At 38.4% G+C, this 17,069-nt stretch overlaps 1 protein-coding gene across 1 annotated transcript in view; it reads left to right on the forward strand.

The window, feature by feature from the left end:
• Positions 1–12,150, forward strand: part of ZNF326 (zinc finger protein 326) — a 29,851-nt gene extending 17,701 nt beyond the window's left edge. The window contains exons 8-12 of the mRNA XM_010281781.1: positions 649–796; positions 1,131–1,230; positions 2,596–2,726; positions 5,054–5,149; positions 11,430–12,150. Coding sequence (XP_010280083.1) covers positions 649–796; positions 1,131–1,230; positions 2,596–2,726; positions 5,054–5,149; positions 11,430–11,594 — 640 coding nt within the window. The 3' untranslated portion in view covers positions 11,595–12,150. The remainder of the gene's footprint in view (positions 1–648; positions 797–1,130; positions 1,231–2,595; positions 2,727–5,053; positions 5,150–11,429) is intronic.
• The last annotated feature ends 4,919 nt before the right edge of the window (positions 12,151–17,069 follow it).

The following is a 17,069-nucleotide window of genomic DNA, read 5'->3' on the forward strand; positions in this document are numbered from 1 at the left end:
TAAGCTGTTAGAAATTGACTTTATTCTGGTTTTATATGTATGGTGAGCTATTTTGTAGCAAAAGTAAATAGCTAGTTCTGTAATGCTTCTTAGTCTTGCCACAGCCAAGTGGGCTAATGGCCAGCACTGTGCAGAACTGCTCTATGTCAGTGCAGTATATGATCATAGCATTAGTGCCTTTTCCTTGTGGTACTGAGGAAGCCATATTTCCTTATAAAGATTATATATTTTTTGTATGGAAAATGAGCTTTAAATGAATTCTTTTGACTATTTGTAGTTAGGAAATCATGAACTGGCTTGACTATGAGAAGTACTACAAAGAGCGACACAAACTAAAGAGCTGTGATACATTATTCTATGAGTATATCTGGCTTTTAAATGGCTGGCTTCTGATCTCAGCAGTTTTCATCTTTTGCGTAGATAATTCATAATTCTGAGACTGGCCTCATTTATATTTAGTTCTTTTAGCAGTTACCCTTCATAATGGTAAAATACTGGATTTTTTTTTTTTCATTTTTTCATTTTCACTTGGGCTTTAAACGATGCTTTTCCCATTCCTTTTCCAGTTAGGTTTGTTAAGTCCTCATAGCTTTGAGGAGAGAGAGAAGAATGTTTCTTTAATATTGTTTAATGTGTTTATCTTGATAGAATGGCATTTACTTGTTCATTTTGCAAATTTCGAACGTTTGAAGAAAAAGAAATTGAGTCACATCTGGAGAGTGCAGCTCACCAGGAAACATTGGATCATATCCAGAAGCAAACCAAATTTGACAAAGTAGTAATGGAATTTCTTCACGTAAGACAACTGTTTTTTAATCTATATAATACTTTTACATTAGAAGGTAGTTAGAATTTACTATTTATCTTCAAAATACACTTAATTTATCATTGTTATTCCTTTTGCAGACAACTTTTGGCACAGCACTTACTACTAAAAATTGAAGCAAATTCAGAGTCTGTAAAAAAAGCGTTACTTCTACAATTAAAAGTAGTGCTTTAAGAAGTAACAGCAATTAATTGCTATTTATTACAGAGCTACTCTAAGTACTATTTTAAGTATAGGTTCCTACTGGAATATAAACAATTGTACATCAAATCTGTTACAATTTTTTTTCTGATTCTCTCTGTAGGAGTGTATGGTGAATAAATTCAAGAAGACAGCTATGCGTAAGCAACAGACAAGTAACCAAACGGAAAATGCTCAAGCTGCTGAAAAAGATATAATGGAAGGTGAGTAATGCTTTTTATGTGACAGTGCATAATGTGGAGCTCTGCTTGTCCTTTTCTGCTTTCATTCTTTTTCAAATTTGGTAAAATATTTGGATTAAAATTATAAGTTTTCACACCTTTCCTATACCTGGTTGGGATTCCTTGCTTCATTTCTGAGATAATGTGGAATGAAAGCACAGTGGGAGATAGAAAACCTTATTTAAGTTTACTATCCAGGTAGCCTTGTCAGAAAGTACAATAGCATTGTGCTAGATACTTGGCAAACAGAATGATGTGGGCTTTGCCACAGTCTTACTCGGTATAATGCATGAGGAGTGATAACAGGTGGATGCAGATAGATTGAAAAAGCGTGTGTAATAAAGCAATAAGGTGATAACGGTCAAATATGATGTCAAGGATCTGGGTAACATAAGTGGGATAGTTGCTGTGGTTTTGAGGGATGCTGACGAAAAGAGGAGTTGGAGCACTTTCTTGGCTACCCGAGATGCATCTTGGCCTGAACTTTTTTCCCCTTGGCTGCCCTACAGGCAGTTTTCTACAGCATTTTGTGTGTCCCTGTCTTGCTGGGCCATATCCTTCCACTTTATCCTTTGCTTGAGGGATTTCAAAAGATGTGCTTTTGAAACAGAGGGGACATCTTTTGAGTACCTTTACTCTAGGCAATAACTTTATTTGAATGTTACCTTAATTCAAATTTAATGCTAAAAGCTACTTAAAAATGGATATAGCCAACATCTTAATCTCCCAAACACTTTTTGTGTACTTTCTTTAAGTTCTGGAGGGCCCATTTACCTTTAAGATCAGAATTTTCTGTTGTCAAGCTAATATTTAAAATTGCAAGAAGACTTGGATTCATGTGCTGCTTCTTCATGGTGAGGGGAGGTGAGGAAATAAATTAGTTGCTCTTATGAGGGGTAAAGTAAATCTAGCTGCTTTGGTGAAGCTTTGTTTATTGTGTCAAAATGTGTATTAAGGATATTCGTTATTGTTGATTTTAAATAGATAGCATTTTTATACATTAAATGGTTCAATTTGATTGTTGAATCATTTTTACTTCCCTCTATTTAGGCAGGTAGGTGTTCATAAATCATAACCTCAGACAGCAAACATAATTGCCTGGGTCTCATATGTAGTCTGTGGAGAGAAGGAGTTGGAGTATCCAAGTGAAAAACTTCCTCCTTCAACATTGCCTTCAGAAAGCCAAATTTTGATGCCTGAATTTGGGTGAATATTCCCCAGTGGTTCAGTTTGACGTGTTTAACAACTGAGAGCTCTAATATTCTGGTATAAAACAATCAACCCCCTCTTCCACTTCCCTAGAATAACACATTTTGTGTTAATGATTTGTTGCATCTTCTTTGGCAGGTGTTACTGCTGATGACCATATGATGAAAGTTGAGACTGTTCACTGCAGTGCTTGCAGTGTGTATGTTCCTGCATTACACAGTTCTGTTCAGCAGCACTTAAAATCTCCTGATCACACAAAAGGAAAACAAGTAAGATATGACATATTATGCTTAATTTTTTTTTTAATAATCTAATAGTAGGTGAGAAGTGTTATGGTACTCAGTGCAAGTTTTAAGTTCTTGTTGGTATTACTTGTTCTCTAGAAATCTAGAATGTCTGTCCTTGTTACACCTTTGTAAACACAATGTCTCATGAAGTAGCCAGTGCTTAAGCACCCCCAGTTAGTGAAATGTTGGTGTCCTTAAATAGCTGCCAGTACTAAGTCCTGAGAATGTTACTGTCCTGGTTTTGTTTGGGATAGAGTTGTTTTTTCTTCCTGATGGGTGGTATGGTGGTGTGTTTTGGGTTTGGTATGAGAATAAAGTTGATAACACTGATGGTTTTGGTTGTTGCTAAGTAGTTGTAGTGCTTATACCAAGTCAAGGACTTTTCAGCTTCCCATGCTCTGCCAGTGGGGAGGGTGCACAAGAAGCTGTGAGGGGACACGGCCAGGACAGCTGACCCAGGGTGGCCAAAGGGATACTCCCTACCATATAATGGCATGCTCAGTGTATAAATTGGAGTTGGCCATGGGAGGGGGAAATCGCTGCTCAGGGACAGGCTATTAATCACTGGGTGGTGAGCAATTGCTGCATTGTGCATTACTTGTTTTTGTATATTCCTTTATCAGTAATGTTGTTGTTGTTGTGGTTATCATTGTTGTTTCCTCTTCTTTTGGTGTCCTATTAATCTGTTTGTATCTCAGCCCATGAGGTTTTTTTTCTCCATTCTCTCCCCCATCCCACCTGGGGCTGGAGAATGAGCGAGCAGCTGCGCGGTGCTTAATTGCTGGTGGGGGCTAAACCACAACAATTACTAGGAATGACTTTTTTTTTACTGCCATTAAGTGTTGGAAAGATTTTGTTATTTAAATCACAAAACATAATGTATATGTTTCCAGCAAGATAACAAACATGGGGTCTCTTCTTTTTAATTTGAAGAAAAGTGAGAGCAGTTTAGGATTAGCAGTGGTATGGTATTGGTCCCTGTTACAATTTATGATAGACTTTTAAGGTTGGTAGAAGAGTTGAAAGAGTAGCACGAGTGGGAAAAAATCAGCGGTCTCATTAAGCAAGGTTGCCAAAGTCATGTTTTGTTTATATATGACCTTCTGTGATTATGGAATATCATAGAATGGTTTGGGCTGGAAAGGACCTTTTAAAGGTCATTTATCCCAACCCCCTGCAACGAGCAGGTACGTCTTCAACAATGTTAGCCTGTGATGGAAAAGCATGCGTGTTATCTCTAGATGAGAACAGGTAACTGTGGTTGTAGTTCGTTATATAAGCAAGACATGAATATTATCTTTTGATCAAGCTAAAGCAACAAACTCTAAACGCTCCCAAACTTAATTGAGCTTGTTATGTGGTTTGGACTAAGAATGAGGATATCATAGAATCTTTGGCTTGGAAGGGACCTTTGAAGGTCATCTAGTCCAGCCTCCCTGCAATGAGCAGGGACATCTTCAACTAGATCAGGTTGCTCAGAGCCTTGTCCAACCTGACCTAGTTGTTGCCAGGGATGGGGCATCTACCATCTCTCTGGGCAACCTGTGCCAGTGTTTCAGCACCCTCATGAAAAATTTCTTCCTTATCTAGTAGAAATCTACCATCTTTCAGTTTAAAACCATGACCCCTTGTCCTATTGCTACAGGCCCTGCTACAAAGTCTGTCCCCATCTTTCTTATAAGCCTCCTTTTAAGTGCTGGAAGGCTGCAAGAAGGTCTCGCCAGAGCCTTCTTTTCTCCAGGCTGAACAACCCCAACTCTCTGACTGTCTTCATATGAGACTTTTTCCATCCTTCTGATCATTTTTGTGGCCTTCCTCTGGACCCTCTCCAACAGGTCCATGTCCCTCCTGTGCTGAGGGCTCCAGAGCTGGATGCAGGACTCCAGATGGGGTCTCACCAGAGCAGAGTAGAAGGGCAGAATCGCCTCCCTCAACCTGCTGGCCACACTTCTTTTGATGCAGCCCAGGATATGGTTGGCCTTCTGGGCTGCAAGTGCACATTGATGGCTCATGTCCAGCTTTTCATCCACCAACACCCTCAAGTCCTTCTTAGCAGGGCTGCTCTCGACCCCTTCATCCCCCAGCCTGTATTGCCCTGACCCAGGTGCAGGACCCTGCACTTGGCCTTGTTGAACCTCATGAGGTTCACACGGGCCCATGCCTCAAGCTTGTCCAGGTCCCTCTGGATGCTGCAGATCATGCTGCAATGTGTTCATTATTTTCCTTACAGAAACTGACCATGAATTCAAATTTGTGTGACAATTGTAATAGGTGTGTGATAATTACTCACTGTAAAATTTGTTTTCTAGGCCTACAGAGAACAAATAAAAAGGGAGAGTGTTCTTACTGCCACCAGTATCTTGAATAATCCTATAGTCAAGGCAAGATACGAGCTGTATGTGAAGGTAAGCTGCAAATGGGGGGGGGGAAGTCATCTGTAATGTTTGCTATACCACTATTTCCACCATGCTGATGGCATTTAACCTCAGTGCTCTGTCTTCTGTGTCAGCTTTCTAGGTAGCTCACAAATTTAATATACTTTTAATGTGTTTTGCCAGTCTCAGATCATTGTCTCAGATAACATCGCAGAAGAATTTACCACCTTCAGATTTACCAGCTTTTGGTTTTGATTTACCACTTACATGTATATCTAGTCAATTTTTAATTAGATGCTCTTCTTAAAAAAACACAAGCTTTAGGAAAGCATCAGCAGTGTCTTTATAGGTAATACTAACTGTAGAGCACAAAACACTTTACAAGGGAGTTGATCTTTTAACTTTAGAAGTAAAGGCTCCAGCATGTGGCTTTGTACAAAAGTACAGTGCATGCACTACTCAGCTACATTTTACTCCATAGAATTTCTAGGATTCATGGCAGCATAGAAAAAATGAAAGCTCACAACAGCAGTTTTTGTGATCAGAAAATTTAAAAGGCATGGCAGCCTATATTGCAGATATGTGGCCCGAGAAACATATGTGAATTCATTTTAGCAGAATGTGGGATTTTTTTCTTCTGGGCCAGTGAAGTGACTTTTTTCTCTAGCACCATTGTTAGCTGTTTCTGGTAGTTACTTTTAATTGGTTTATAATTTTGCCTGTGTCCAAACAATAGACTCTTTCAGACAAAGCAATACTGTGTTGCAGAAATATGACAAGGTATGAGCCAATGCGGAAGTTAATTGTGATGTAAAATGTCAAAATAGTCATGTCCTGCAAAATTATGTATGGTTTGGTGCGTGAATCAGTTTCAAACTGTTCTGTATCTGTTAAGAAAAGATAACAAATGACGGGATACCACAGCCTGGGATATCTGCATATATCTCCAGCCCTCTCTTCTGGTGTTCCTCATGGCCTGGTGTGCCTGTGCATTGTCCCCTACGGCCCCCTAGTGGGGGATTGGTAAAAGGGGAATGGAAATTTGTCATTCATCAGTTGGAAGACTGAGGAAAGTAAAATTTGCAAGGTTGCCTTCACAAGGAGACCACTGACAGTTTCGGAATGCCTAGCACTGGTATTTCCCGGGGTGGATTGAACTTGATACACTTTCAGCAGCACCTGCTCAGTGAAATGGGTCTGGCGTCTGCTTATGAAAAGCCCTCTCATCCTTACCCAAATGTATAATCAACTGCAGACTGAAGGAGTCCAGTTTTATTATACAGCATGTGATGAATCGGAGCATGCGATGTATTTGGTTCCCACAGTCTTCCAGGAGAATAGGAAATCCTTGTTATGGACAAAAATAGCTTGCGTTGACATGAAGGGCAGACTGGCTTGGGGAAACACCCTTCCCCATCCCCCAAGCAACAAACTCCAAAACCCCAACCAAACCAAACACACACAAAACACGCCTCCCCCCCGCCCCGCCCCCCAACCCAAACCCAACATTGTTTTGGAAAGTGTTGTCTATCCTGCGTATGCAGTGGGGAGGGAGGAAATTCAGAGCAGGGAAGACCTGCGAGAGAGCTGCATAGATTTGCACCAAGTCACAAAGGCAGGTCATCAACATTGCAAATGCCTTTGAGAAAAGGAGAACAAAATTGCAGGTCAGAGTTTCCTCTGATTCTTATATATCCCTATAATACAGTTTGACATGAGCAAAAGAGATAAAAGATTTTTATTCTTTTCTATTACACTGCTGGATTTCTCTGTGCATATTGGGAAGCTTGTTCTTTTAATGTGTGGCCTAGAAGAGGTGCATATCCCAAATAAAGTTGAATCAGGGCAAGTTCTTTTTCTGTTGAGGCCAGTACTGGCTTTTGGAACCACACCCTGCTGAGAGAGTAGTCATCCATCTCTTTATCACAACTGGTATTGGGGACCCACCTTCCTCCGTTGTGGTTTTGTGTGAAAAATTCTGCTTAAGTAATTTTGATTGCCCCATGGAGCTACTGAGTAACTGCTTGGAGGATGACAATTTAATGTAATTTGGGTTGATTGGCTGGCTAACACCTGGCAGCACGTGATCAATTTTGAGGATATTTGCTGTGTGTTGCGTTGTATAAGACTTTGCAAGGTTGAAGGCACTGGCTAATGTTTGACTGAAAATGAGGGAGTGGATCATGGCTTCTGGTCTAGAGTAAGCTAACTGCTGTCTTACTTGGGACACCTTGGCCACTTCTTCTAAGTAGAACGCCGTTCTATCTGTGACTTATTCCTCTACCCAGTGCTTAATGAAAGATCTCTTTTACCCTTTGATTTAATCTTCTCTCCAAACAGAGACTGCTCCGCAGATTGTTTGCTGTATGTGCAAAAGGAAAGAAAGCAAATAGATGCATCCATTTTAAATGAATAGCTTCAAATGTGTCATTCTACAAACACTCAACTTCCATTTTTCTTTAAGTACATGTTTCTAGTTTGCACTGTGAAGAGGGAAGCAGAAAGAAAATTTTTCTAGTCTGTAAACATTTCCAAATATGAAAATATTTAAGCATGAAGTTGGTTTTAGATGTTCAAATTTCACCATGAAATCATATTTTTAAGAAATAAATGCAAACTCGGTAGTATTTACCTGTACATGCTAAATAAGTATGCATTCTTGAACTCGAATCTTTCAGCTAGGTCTATAAGCTTGGACATGTCAGCTGTAGCAGAGGTGTAAAGGTTAAATCACCCCTCATAATTTTCACTGAGTTCAGCTATTTTTTAATTATTTTTGTTCTAAACATGGTAAATGTGCCTGGGGTGTCTACTGAAAGTGGAAGGATCTCTGTGGGGTTAGCCTAAGATTATCCCTCATGTGTTGTGTGTGGGTTTTTTGTTTGTTTCAAGCCATTTGCAATTAATGTCCCAGCTCCACAGAAGACAGCTTTAGCAAATTAGATGACGTGGCTTTAGAAGAGCTCCTGGTGTTTTATAAAGGCTGATCTTTGTTACACTTCTGGTCAGTGACTGGAGTTACAAATGGAAAGGAAAAAACAAAGTTCCAGACAGGTCTTGACAATGGTTGTTAGTGCCACAGCCAATGATAAGAGCAACAAGAATGCTAATGGTGGAGAATAGCGTTTCTTATATTTCTGTATATTCCCCAGTGTTGGTCTTGTGTGGTACCCTTTTCTGCTTCTAATGCACTCTTGTATGCTTTTTTTAAGGCGAAACGAAGAACTTTTTCTCCTACATGCATTTTGTAAAGAGTGGGGGGAAATCCACCACAACCTACCTGCTGGCCACTCTGAAACAATCATCTTGGAGGTTTTATGAACCTGTGGCAAGCCCCTTTATAATAAGGAGGAAAAAACCACCATCTTGTTTCTCAGGCAAAAAATTATCACTTGATGAAGTCATGACTATCTCTAATTTTGGACCATTTAGAACTTCCTAGATTAAAAGCAGCTTGGATGTTGCTCAAGAGAAGCATCATAGAGCTTGACATTTTCTGTCGCTATATCCCAGTACTGTTTGATCATGTGTGTTAGTGAAGGTATTCTAAAGTTTACCATTTACGTAGGCAGACTTTGGTATCTTTTTGGGTCAGGTTTGAGAGACCTGTTATAAATGGACAGAGAGAGTAGTTTCTGGGGACAGCTGAATCCTGAAGCTTTGGCTGTAAATACCAGTTCACAGTCTTAAGCTTTTTCTGCAATTTAAATATTCTAGAAACAAGGAAACCAAAGAATGCTTCACTTGGGAATAAACTACTTAACTGCTTGTGTTTTTATGCTCTGTAGGCATTGTAAAGTCTTTCTGCAGCAGTTCAGTGGTGTTTCTGTGTTCTTATTTTGTGGGGTTTTTTGTGTTGTGTTTTAAAGCCATCTGGGAAGATGGGACCAGTGTGGCTGTCAAAATCAACTAGCATCAAAATTGGCTCTGCATGCTGTGCTGGATGCTTCTGATGCTGCATCACTGGAAAAGAGTGCAGTTGTTAGGCACTTCCCCTTGAGGGCAGTAACTTTTTCCTTAGTCTGAGAACTTGAAAAGTGCATTTTTCTCTGAAAAAACAGTTGCGGAAAGAAACTTAATTTTTTTTGTTGTTGTTATTGTATAGAGATCTGTTCAGCCAGAAGTAGTGTGCTGAATCCAGTTCTTCTAGGTTAGCCAGAAGCAACATACTGTCTCCACAGGAATGAAGTGTAACAATTTTCTGTAGCTTGTCCCAAGAGTCAGGGACAGTCAGGAGCTGTCTGCAGGAGCGTGGAAGTAGTCCTTTTAAAAGTGCATTCTTTAGCTACAATTCATCATTATGCCTAGCCTAGACATGAGAGGATTTTAATATTTTCTTTTGTATTAGACCTATAAAAGGGCTTCTGATATCCTTGTGAATCGTTTACAGAGAAAGGCCACCTTTTTGTTTTTTTGCTAGGAAACAATTCTCTCTATTAGGCCATATGAAACTCTTAATATGCCTGTCTTCCCTCTGTAATGTCTACTGATGAGCATGTATTTGCAGCTAACCAGGGGGAGTATTCTTAACTCACTAATTAGCTTATTTCTATCTGTCTTTGGAAATCCTTTTTCCTGTATCCAAATGTGGTTGAAAATACTTGGCTGAACCTAAGGGAAATGGCAATAGAAGCTTTGCAGTTAGGAGGTCTTTCACACTTCTGTCTGAAAAGGAAAGTAGATGAGTATGATTTTGGGGAGTTGCACTAATCCTTACTGGATTCAAGTTTGGATACTCAGTCTTTTGATTTCACAATGCTTTCCGTTGATGTTGGAATTGAATTGGTTTGGGCACTCGCTATTCCATAAGCTTTTTCATGAAACTTTTTACTGAGCTAATAAATATTTTTGGTATTTCAGTGTTGAACACTTACCTATTCAGTGAAATACTCTGTGGTGTTTTGTAGCCCCATGGTGCTTTACAGTAATAGCGGATCATCCAGAATTGTCATGTTTTAACTGAGAGGTGAGGTTTTCTTGTTTTCGTAGGGCTCAGATAAGTTAGGATACCAGCATTCTATCTACTTGACGCTTACCTATGAGAATCTACTTCTAAAAAAGCCAAACTTGGTCTCTTAAAGAAGTTTAAACAGTACCTTATTCACGAGGTTTGTATGTGGCAGCTGTGTCTTTGACTAGGCTATAAGTTGATTGGGCTCAATGGACATTAACATCTAAGTGCTGTAGGCTGGCTATTACAAAGCGTGTGCACAAAATTATCTTGGGACTTGGAATAACATGGTCTCAAAAGAATTCTGCTTTCTTTGGGTTACTCTTTAAATTGGAATTTATGATTTTTCTTGATTTTTAGAATAACAATGAAGCCAAGTTTTTCTTTAGTGGTATTTGCTAGATGGTTTTTATAGCTTTCTAATTTTTTCAGTGATTTGTAGGCCACCTGGAAGACCCTACCTGAAAAATGTACCTGAGGTGAAATATTTAAGCAAAAAAAGACAAGGGGCCTACTACTCAGTTTTTCTTTTGGATCATCTTTTAAATAATATTCTTGAAATTCCAGTCCTAGTGTAGTTAGTGATTGGTGTCATACATTCAGATCAGACTTGCTCTGTCAGATGTTTGAACATGAAAGGAGCTTTAGTGAGGAAACTCCTAATACTTCATGTTGTTATTCTTTATTGATTATTCATAGTTCTTAAATATCTAAAACAAGTGAAAGCTGAGGTATGTCTTGTACTGAATTATTGTATGAAATAGACAAAATGTGAAACTAGAACGCTAAAGTATTTAAAATACTGTCTGAGAAATCTGGTTGATAATTTTCTAGATCAGCAGTGGAATGAATTTCAGGCTAGTCAGTGTAATTAATTCTAGATTTCTTTTTCATTTACTGAAGTTTGCCTTTCTGATAGGATTACGCGGAGTGAATAAAGACTGTAAATAAGGAAAAGCAGAACAAAACTCTTCTGTTCAGATTTGGTTTTAATTGGGGAGAAAAAGGAAGCAGCTATAGTTCTTAATAACAACATGTTGAAACATAACCATGTAATTTTAATTTACTGAATGCTGAAGTTTGTGTAGCGTACTCGGCTTTTTCTCAATGCCGTTTCTACTTCCATTTAAACAGTTTATTGGGATTCCAATTTCCAGTGTGAATAAAAATGAGGTGTTGCTAACTTTAAATCAAATCTGTTTGGATTTTCTTGCAAAAACCCACAAACTATTAAAAAGCTGTATACAAATACCATAGCATTTCTTAGTGGCTGCCCTTTTCATTCACTGAACTGATGACTATTATTTTGTTTTGTTTGAAATAAATAACAAAGTGTTGGTTTTCAATCTTCTGTTTCAGGGTGAAAATCCTTTTGAAATTAATGATCAGGCTCAGGAGCAGCAGACGGAAGAGGAGGACAAAGCTGATGAGCCAGCTGAGGGGGAGGAAGAAGAGGAGGAAGAAGAGGAAGAAGAAACTGAAGAACAAACTGACTTCACTTTAGACCACACTGAAGATAACTAAGTGCAAGAAAATGGAAATATATTAGGGGGGCAAAACGGCTTTTTATTTCTGCTCTAAAGTGGCTAAGACTTTTTAATAGTCTCGAATGAAGTTGTTGAAGATTCCTCACCATATGCATGCATTCCATTCTGTGGAGAACTTGTTTATATAATTCCTCTGTGTTTCTGATTTTGTTTAAAATGAAATGAAGACTATTTTAGTTGAGCTTTTTATAGCAAACTGACTGTTAAAGCTGATTAAAACATTGTGTTGTATATTTTTTTAAGCATCCTATTTTTTGGTGTGTGTATTGAAAGTTGGATATAATAATAATTTTTGGTCTAATCAGTTGAAAAGAAGGCGGGTCTGTGGGGTAAATACATTAAATGCTGTATGGCATAAGCTTATCATATTTACCTCTTAGTACAGAATGAGTAACTTCAAAACTTGTGCTGTTGAGTGTGGCTGTTTTGAGGACTGCATTGCACTCTGTATAATAGAGTATGTGTTATAATATGCCTTGTAGCTTTTTGTGATAAGATGTACCAGTTTGTAGCAATAAAACACTTAAGAAATGTTATGGTTTAAAGTGTCTATAGTTAAGTATTTCCCCATGCTGATTACCAAATTGGTTCAAATCGAATCTTGATTGATACTGTGATTGAAATTATTTAAAACTTATAGTTGCATCTTAGTGATTCATGTTATTTATTGCTGATTTTTGATGTATTCAGACTGCACCTACAGATAAGCATTTAAGCCTTTGTGGTGTGCCTAGGGGAAGCATGCTTTCAGTATATTTACATGCTGTGCACTGTTGTCTATCGTCGAAATTATATATAACTACACTTGATTTTTTCCATAGTTCCTTCTAATCTAGCTTTTGATTAATGAGAAGTGGAAATGTCTGATTTAACTATTTCTAAGTACAGCTAAGTAATTTGCATAAATTTTCCCTAAATGTGGTAACTTAACAGAAGTAACTGTACAATCTCTTGTATAAGCAGAGAGTGGACAGGGGTTAGATAGAATTAAAATACTTCTAACCTCAAATGTGAACCAACTTGCTTTTTCAGTGATCTGTTGTAGAGCCGGGGAAAGTGTGCAAGTGTTATGAGGGAATACTTGATTCAGATATTAGGCCACCAGAAAGTCTAGTAGCAGTCAACTATTAAAAATGCTGTGTATTGTAGTCATTTAGCTGTTGACTTTTAGTGTGACTTGGAGAGTAGAAAATACAACATTGTGAGGAAAGAGAGGGGAAACTGAGTTTGGTGCCTTGACCTCTTGTTTTCTATATGGCTTATATTTTTCCATTTTAAAAAAATCAGCATGATGTAGACTTGATTGTTGTACCTGTAAGTGGGTTAGCTTGGAACTAAAAGTTAGCATGGGTTGGTTGAAAGATGTGTTAAGCCTGCAGCTGGTTGAACAGTATCTCTTGGGTATGTAAGCTTAAAATAACAAAGTACTCCCTAGATCTCTAAACATTCATTCTCCTGTTCTCTATTTTAAGGCTAGGATTAAGATTCATATTTGCATTACTTTTAAGGTGTAATCTCCCCTTCTGCCTTACAAGCTGGTCACTCAACTATTTATGTGTTCTATTTGTAGATCCCTTGCCCTACAAGAGGAAGATGCTGATCTCTTCCCAGACAACTTAACAGGAACTGTATCATTGTTCTAGAAACTGGCGAGAGCTTTAGCATGAGAACTTGTTTGGAGTAGTTAAGAGAACTGAGATGCTGCCCAAATTTCTGCAAGTGATGGGCTTTTGTCTTTGTCTGTGGCTCCTTTACTAGTTGGAGAGAATTAAGTTGCTTCTAAGCAGCTTAGATAAGCCCTTCTACGTAAGATCTCAGTACTTTATTTCCATTGCTGTAGTAATTTTATCCACTATGACCTCAGGATCTTTGAACTCTAAGCATTCTTGACTTCACTGGTAATCTAAAATACATAATTGACTTCTGTATACTGACAGTTCTCGCCTATAAAGCGTGTTAAGTGATAGCTTAAACTTAGACTGGGGGGGGTAACTGATGATTATAATGGTCAAAATTACCCTTTTCTATAGGTTTACAACGAACTCTTAGTGGAGTTCCTGGGTTCCTTTTGTAGCTAATGTTTCAAAAAATTAAATGCATTTCCTACATCAGTAACAAAGTATGGAAGTAATTTCAGGGGGAGTAATGGCTGCCCATTCCAGATGACACAGATTCCTGGTAAGTTGTGCCCCCCCCTGCCCCTCCCGGTTATTCCAAACTGAGTGGAGATTGCATTTGTTTGTTTCAGAATCTCAGAAATAAAGACCAGAGTTTTAGGCAGTTCTGGATGAAGGTACCTGCTGGAATATACAGGTATATTTATTTACACATCCCTGCTAAGAGACCTTTCCGGTTTCCTTTGTATTCACCAAAGACCAGCTATGCGCTGTCAACCTCCTGACTGTTTTATGTTGGTTGCAGTAACATGTGCCTTTTCCTGTTTGTTTTTTTTTTTTTTCTAAAGAACCTTCTTGGAATGTTGACTACCTGAAGTGATACAGTTTATAAAAACACAAACAACTTGGGACCATAGTTATATCCCCCGCCCCTAAAGACCAGCTTATCTAAAGGAAAGATCAGTGGAAAACTGGTCTTGAAATGTAGTTGGTGGTGGTTCACACTCCCGATGATGACTGGTTACTAATGGTGTTTCTTGGAGAGTCAGCTGATTAGGGAGAAGCAATTGTATGGAGTTGCAGCAGCTGGTGGGTATAGGTCCTATCCTGGAACTGATATTGAGAGGTTTGATAAGAAATCTTGAGGTTGGTAAAAAGTGGCATCAGGCGATGTTAAGTATTTCAGGATGTTTAAAAACATCTGTTGGGGAATAAAAAAGGCTGTCCTAGATTACAGGCAAGATCTTTTTTTGATCCTGTTCTAGTGCATGAGCTGTAGAACTTTAGTGTCTTGAGTGGAATCAACAGAGAAGTGTGGTACCTCTGATCTGAGTAATCAACGCTTCATGAAATGTTTCAGGTGAGAATTTCCTTTGCACAAGAACTGCAAGGATTTGACTTGCACAGTGATACTAATGGTATTTTATTTCTGTTGGAAGCATGTTGCTGCATCTTTAATCTTACAAGACTGCTTAATGGGGTTGGTTCATAGTTGTTGTGCTGAAGTACATGCAACTAGTCTCATGTTCTTACTGCCTCTTTCTGGAGCTAGAACTTAAATCTTTTTGCTCTGAGAAATGTTGAAAAAATATTCTGTGGGGTTTTTTTGTGTGTTTCGTTTGTTTAGGGTTGAACTTGCAAGGTAGCAAGTACAGCAGAAAGAAATATGGACACTAATCCTTGCAACTTAGACATACTGAATAACTACCATATGTATGTGTTCTTTTGTGTATTGCAGTTCAAATGCACCAGGCTTTTAATATGCAATTATCTCTTGCCACACAGTATAACTGTAGAACAATTAGCATCACACCCATGTAATATTTAGCTTGTTTTCATGCTACACAAAGGATTGAAACCTTGAAATGAGCCTGTAGATTTTCTTGCTTTGGCTTTTCCCATATTGTTTACAGTTAACAATAAATTAAATCGATTTTCAGCTTGCTGAAATATTAACTATACATTTTCTCGCTGTCTTCTGCCAACAGACTTCTATCAAAAAACATCAAGCTCTTCTTTAAATGCCAATCTAATCTTCCAATATTTTTCAGATGCTGGAATACCTCCTGCTCTTTTTAAGCAGGACTAAAATAGATGATCCAGAGCTTTTTTTTCAGTTGGTTATCCTTCCACTAAATGAAGTCCTTGCCCACTCAGATTTTAGGATTATAGGGAGAAACTTTATCATAAGGAATGCCCATAACTGTCAGAGTTGAGTCTCTCCTAGATGCTTTCTCCCAACTTAAAGCAAGGAAAAGGCTTGTTAAGTCCCTCATACTCTTGGGTCTAAAACCTGCAGTGAAGTCCCTCAAATCATGTGAGGGGATTGAAATTTTACAATAAGGTTTGTTAGCAATGAAGGTTTGTTCTGAGTTAAGTATAAAATTGAATAACATCCGTTTAATTTGTTTTTAAGTTACCTAAGTTTTTAGACTTGAAATATTGTACTAAGTCCTGCAGCTCAATTCAGAGATTTGACTGGTTTTAAATACAGGTAGCCAATGAATAAGCCTTTTTGTATAAATAAAAATGTGTATAAACTGAAGTCCAACATCTAAAACAAAAGAGCTTCTGATCTTATTCTACAAATCTAAGCTTTCCTTATCCCATCCTTTGTTACTTCAAAGCTGATGCCCACAGGAAAAGGAATAAATACCTAGAGGGTGAACTGGAGCATCAAAATCTGCTGAGGCAAAAACATAAAAGAGAAGGCTTCTTAACAAGACCCCAAGACCCCCTACTAGCCTCTGATTCTGATTTAAAACAAAGTTCTGCCTGTATGCAGAAGTGTGGTGGTTTGTGGGTTGGTTTTTTTGTTTTTGTTTTTTCTACATCACCCTCCCACCCCCTGATTTGAAGAATACCAGGTGTTATGACAGAACAATGAATAAGTAACCTGCTTGCCTTTGTGGTCCCATGTACGTCAAACATTTGAGTCTTCAAACCAAATGTGCCTGTTTTTTATGGAGACTTGCTGTCTTCATTCCTCTTTATTCCATACATCTTCCTCGTGGACTCTAGAACACGTGTATTCCAAACTATTTCTGTGTTTGTAGGGGTATCTATATACCCAGAGCTCTGAAGGTAAGTCAAGAATGTTGGGAGCTGTTGTGGGGTACCAAAAAAGCTAAGAATGGATAATATGTTGGCAGGAGGAATGCATATATTGTGAATAAGCACAACCTACTGCATATTTAAGTGAGTATTTGTCAAAGATTGTTAAAAGCAGAACAGCTGCATGGACTTAAGAGCTGCAACTGTCAATGTGCTCCATTTAAAAAAGAACATCTTGGCCAATATACAATGCTTTTCAATCTTCTCACTTCAGAAAGGTCATAACATAGATGTTCTTCATCGCCAGCTAATAACATTGTGGTCCAGATTCTTTTATTTTCTTTCAATCAGTTTGTAAGGTTGCTGTATCATTAAACCATCAATTGGTAAGGTTCCTTCAAGAGTTTCTGTAAATCAGTATTCCTCTTTTCACATTGAGATGATTGAAACACGTTGGAATCTGTCTGAATTTCCTAGAACATAGCGAAGATAAGCGTATCATTACTACACATGTGGCAGTGAACAGTTTACAGTTGCCTTAGATCTTAAATGTGCTTTATATTGTCTGAATATTTTAGTCTGTTAAAGCATCCATCTGGAAGCTACTTACTCTGAGGGAGGGGACTGTGATGGCAGACCACCAATTTGTTTAGCATGCAGTCACTATTTACCCGGAGTACAGTGGCATACTCTGTTAAGGCCATAGATTTATAAGGCTGGAGAGAACCACTATTGTGTAGCCATCCTAGCTAATGTCAGCTGTGTTTTGCTTGCTGATCAAA

This window comes from Phaethon lepturus, unplaced genomic scaffold (genome assembly GCF_000687285.1).
Source record: "Phaethon lepturus isolate BGI_N335 unplaced genomic scaffold, ASM68728v1 scaffold2582, whole genome shotgun sequence".
Lineage (NCBI taxonomy): Eukaryota > Metazoa > Chordata > Aves > Phaethontiformes > Phaethontidae > Phaethon > Phaethon lepturus.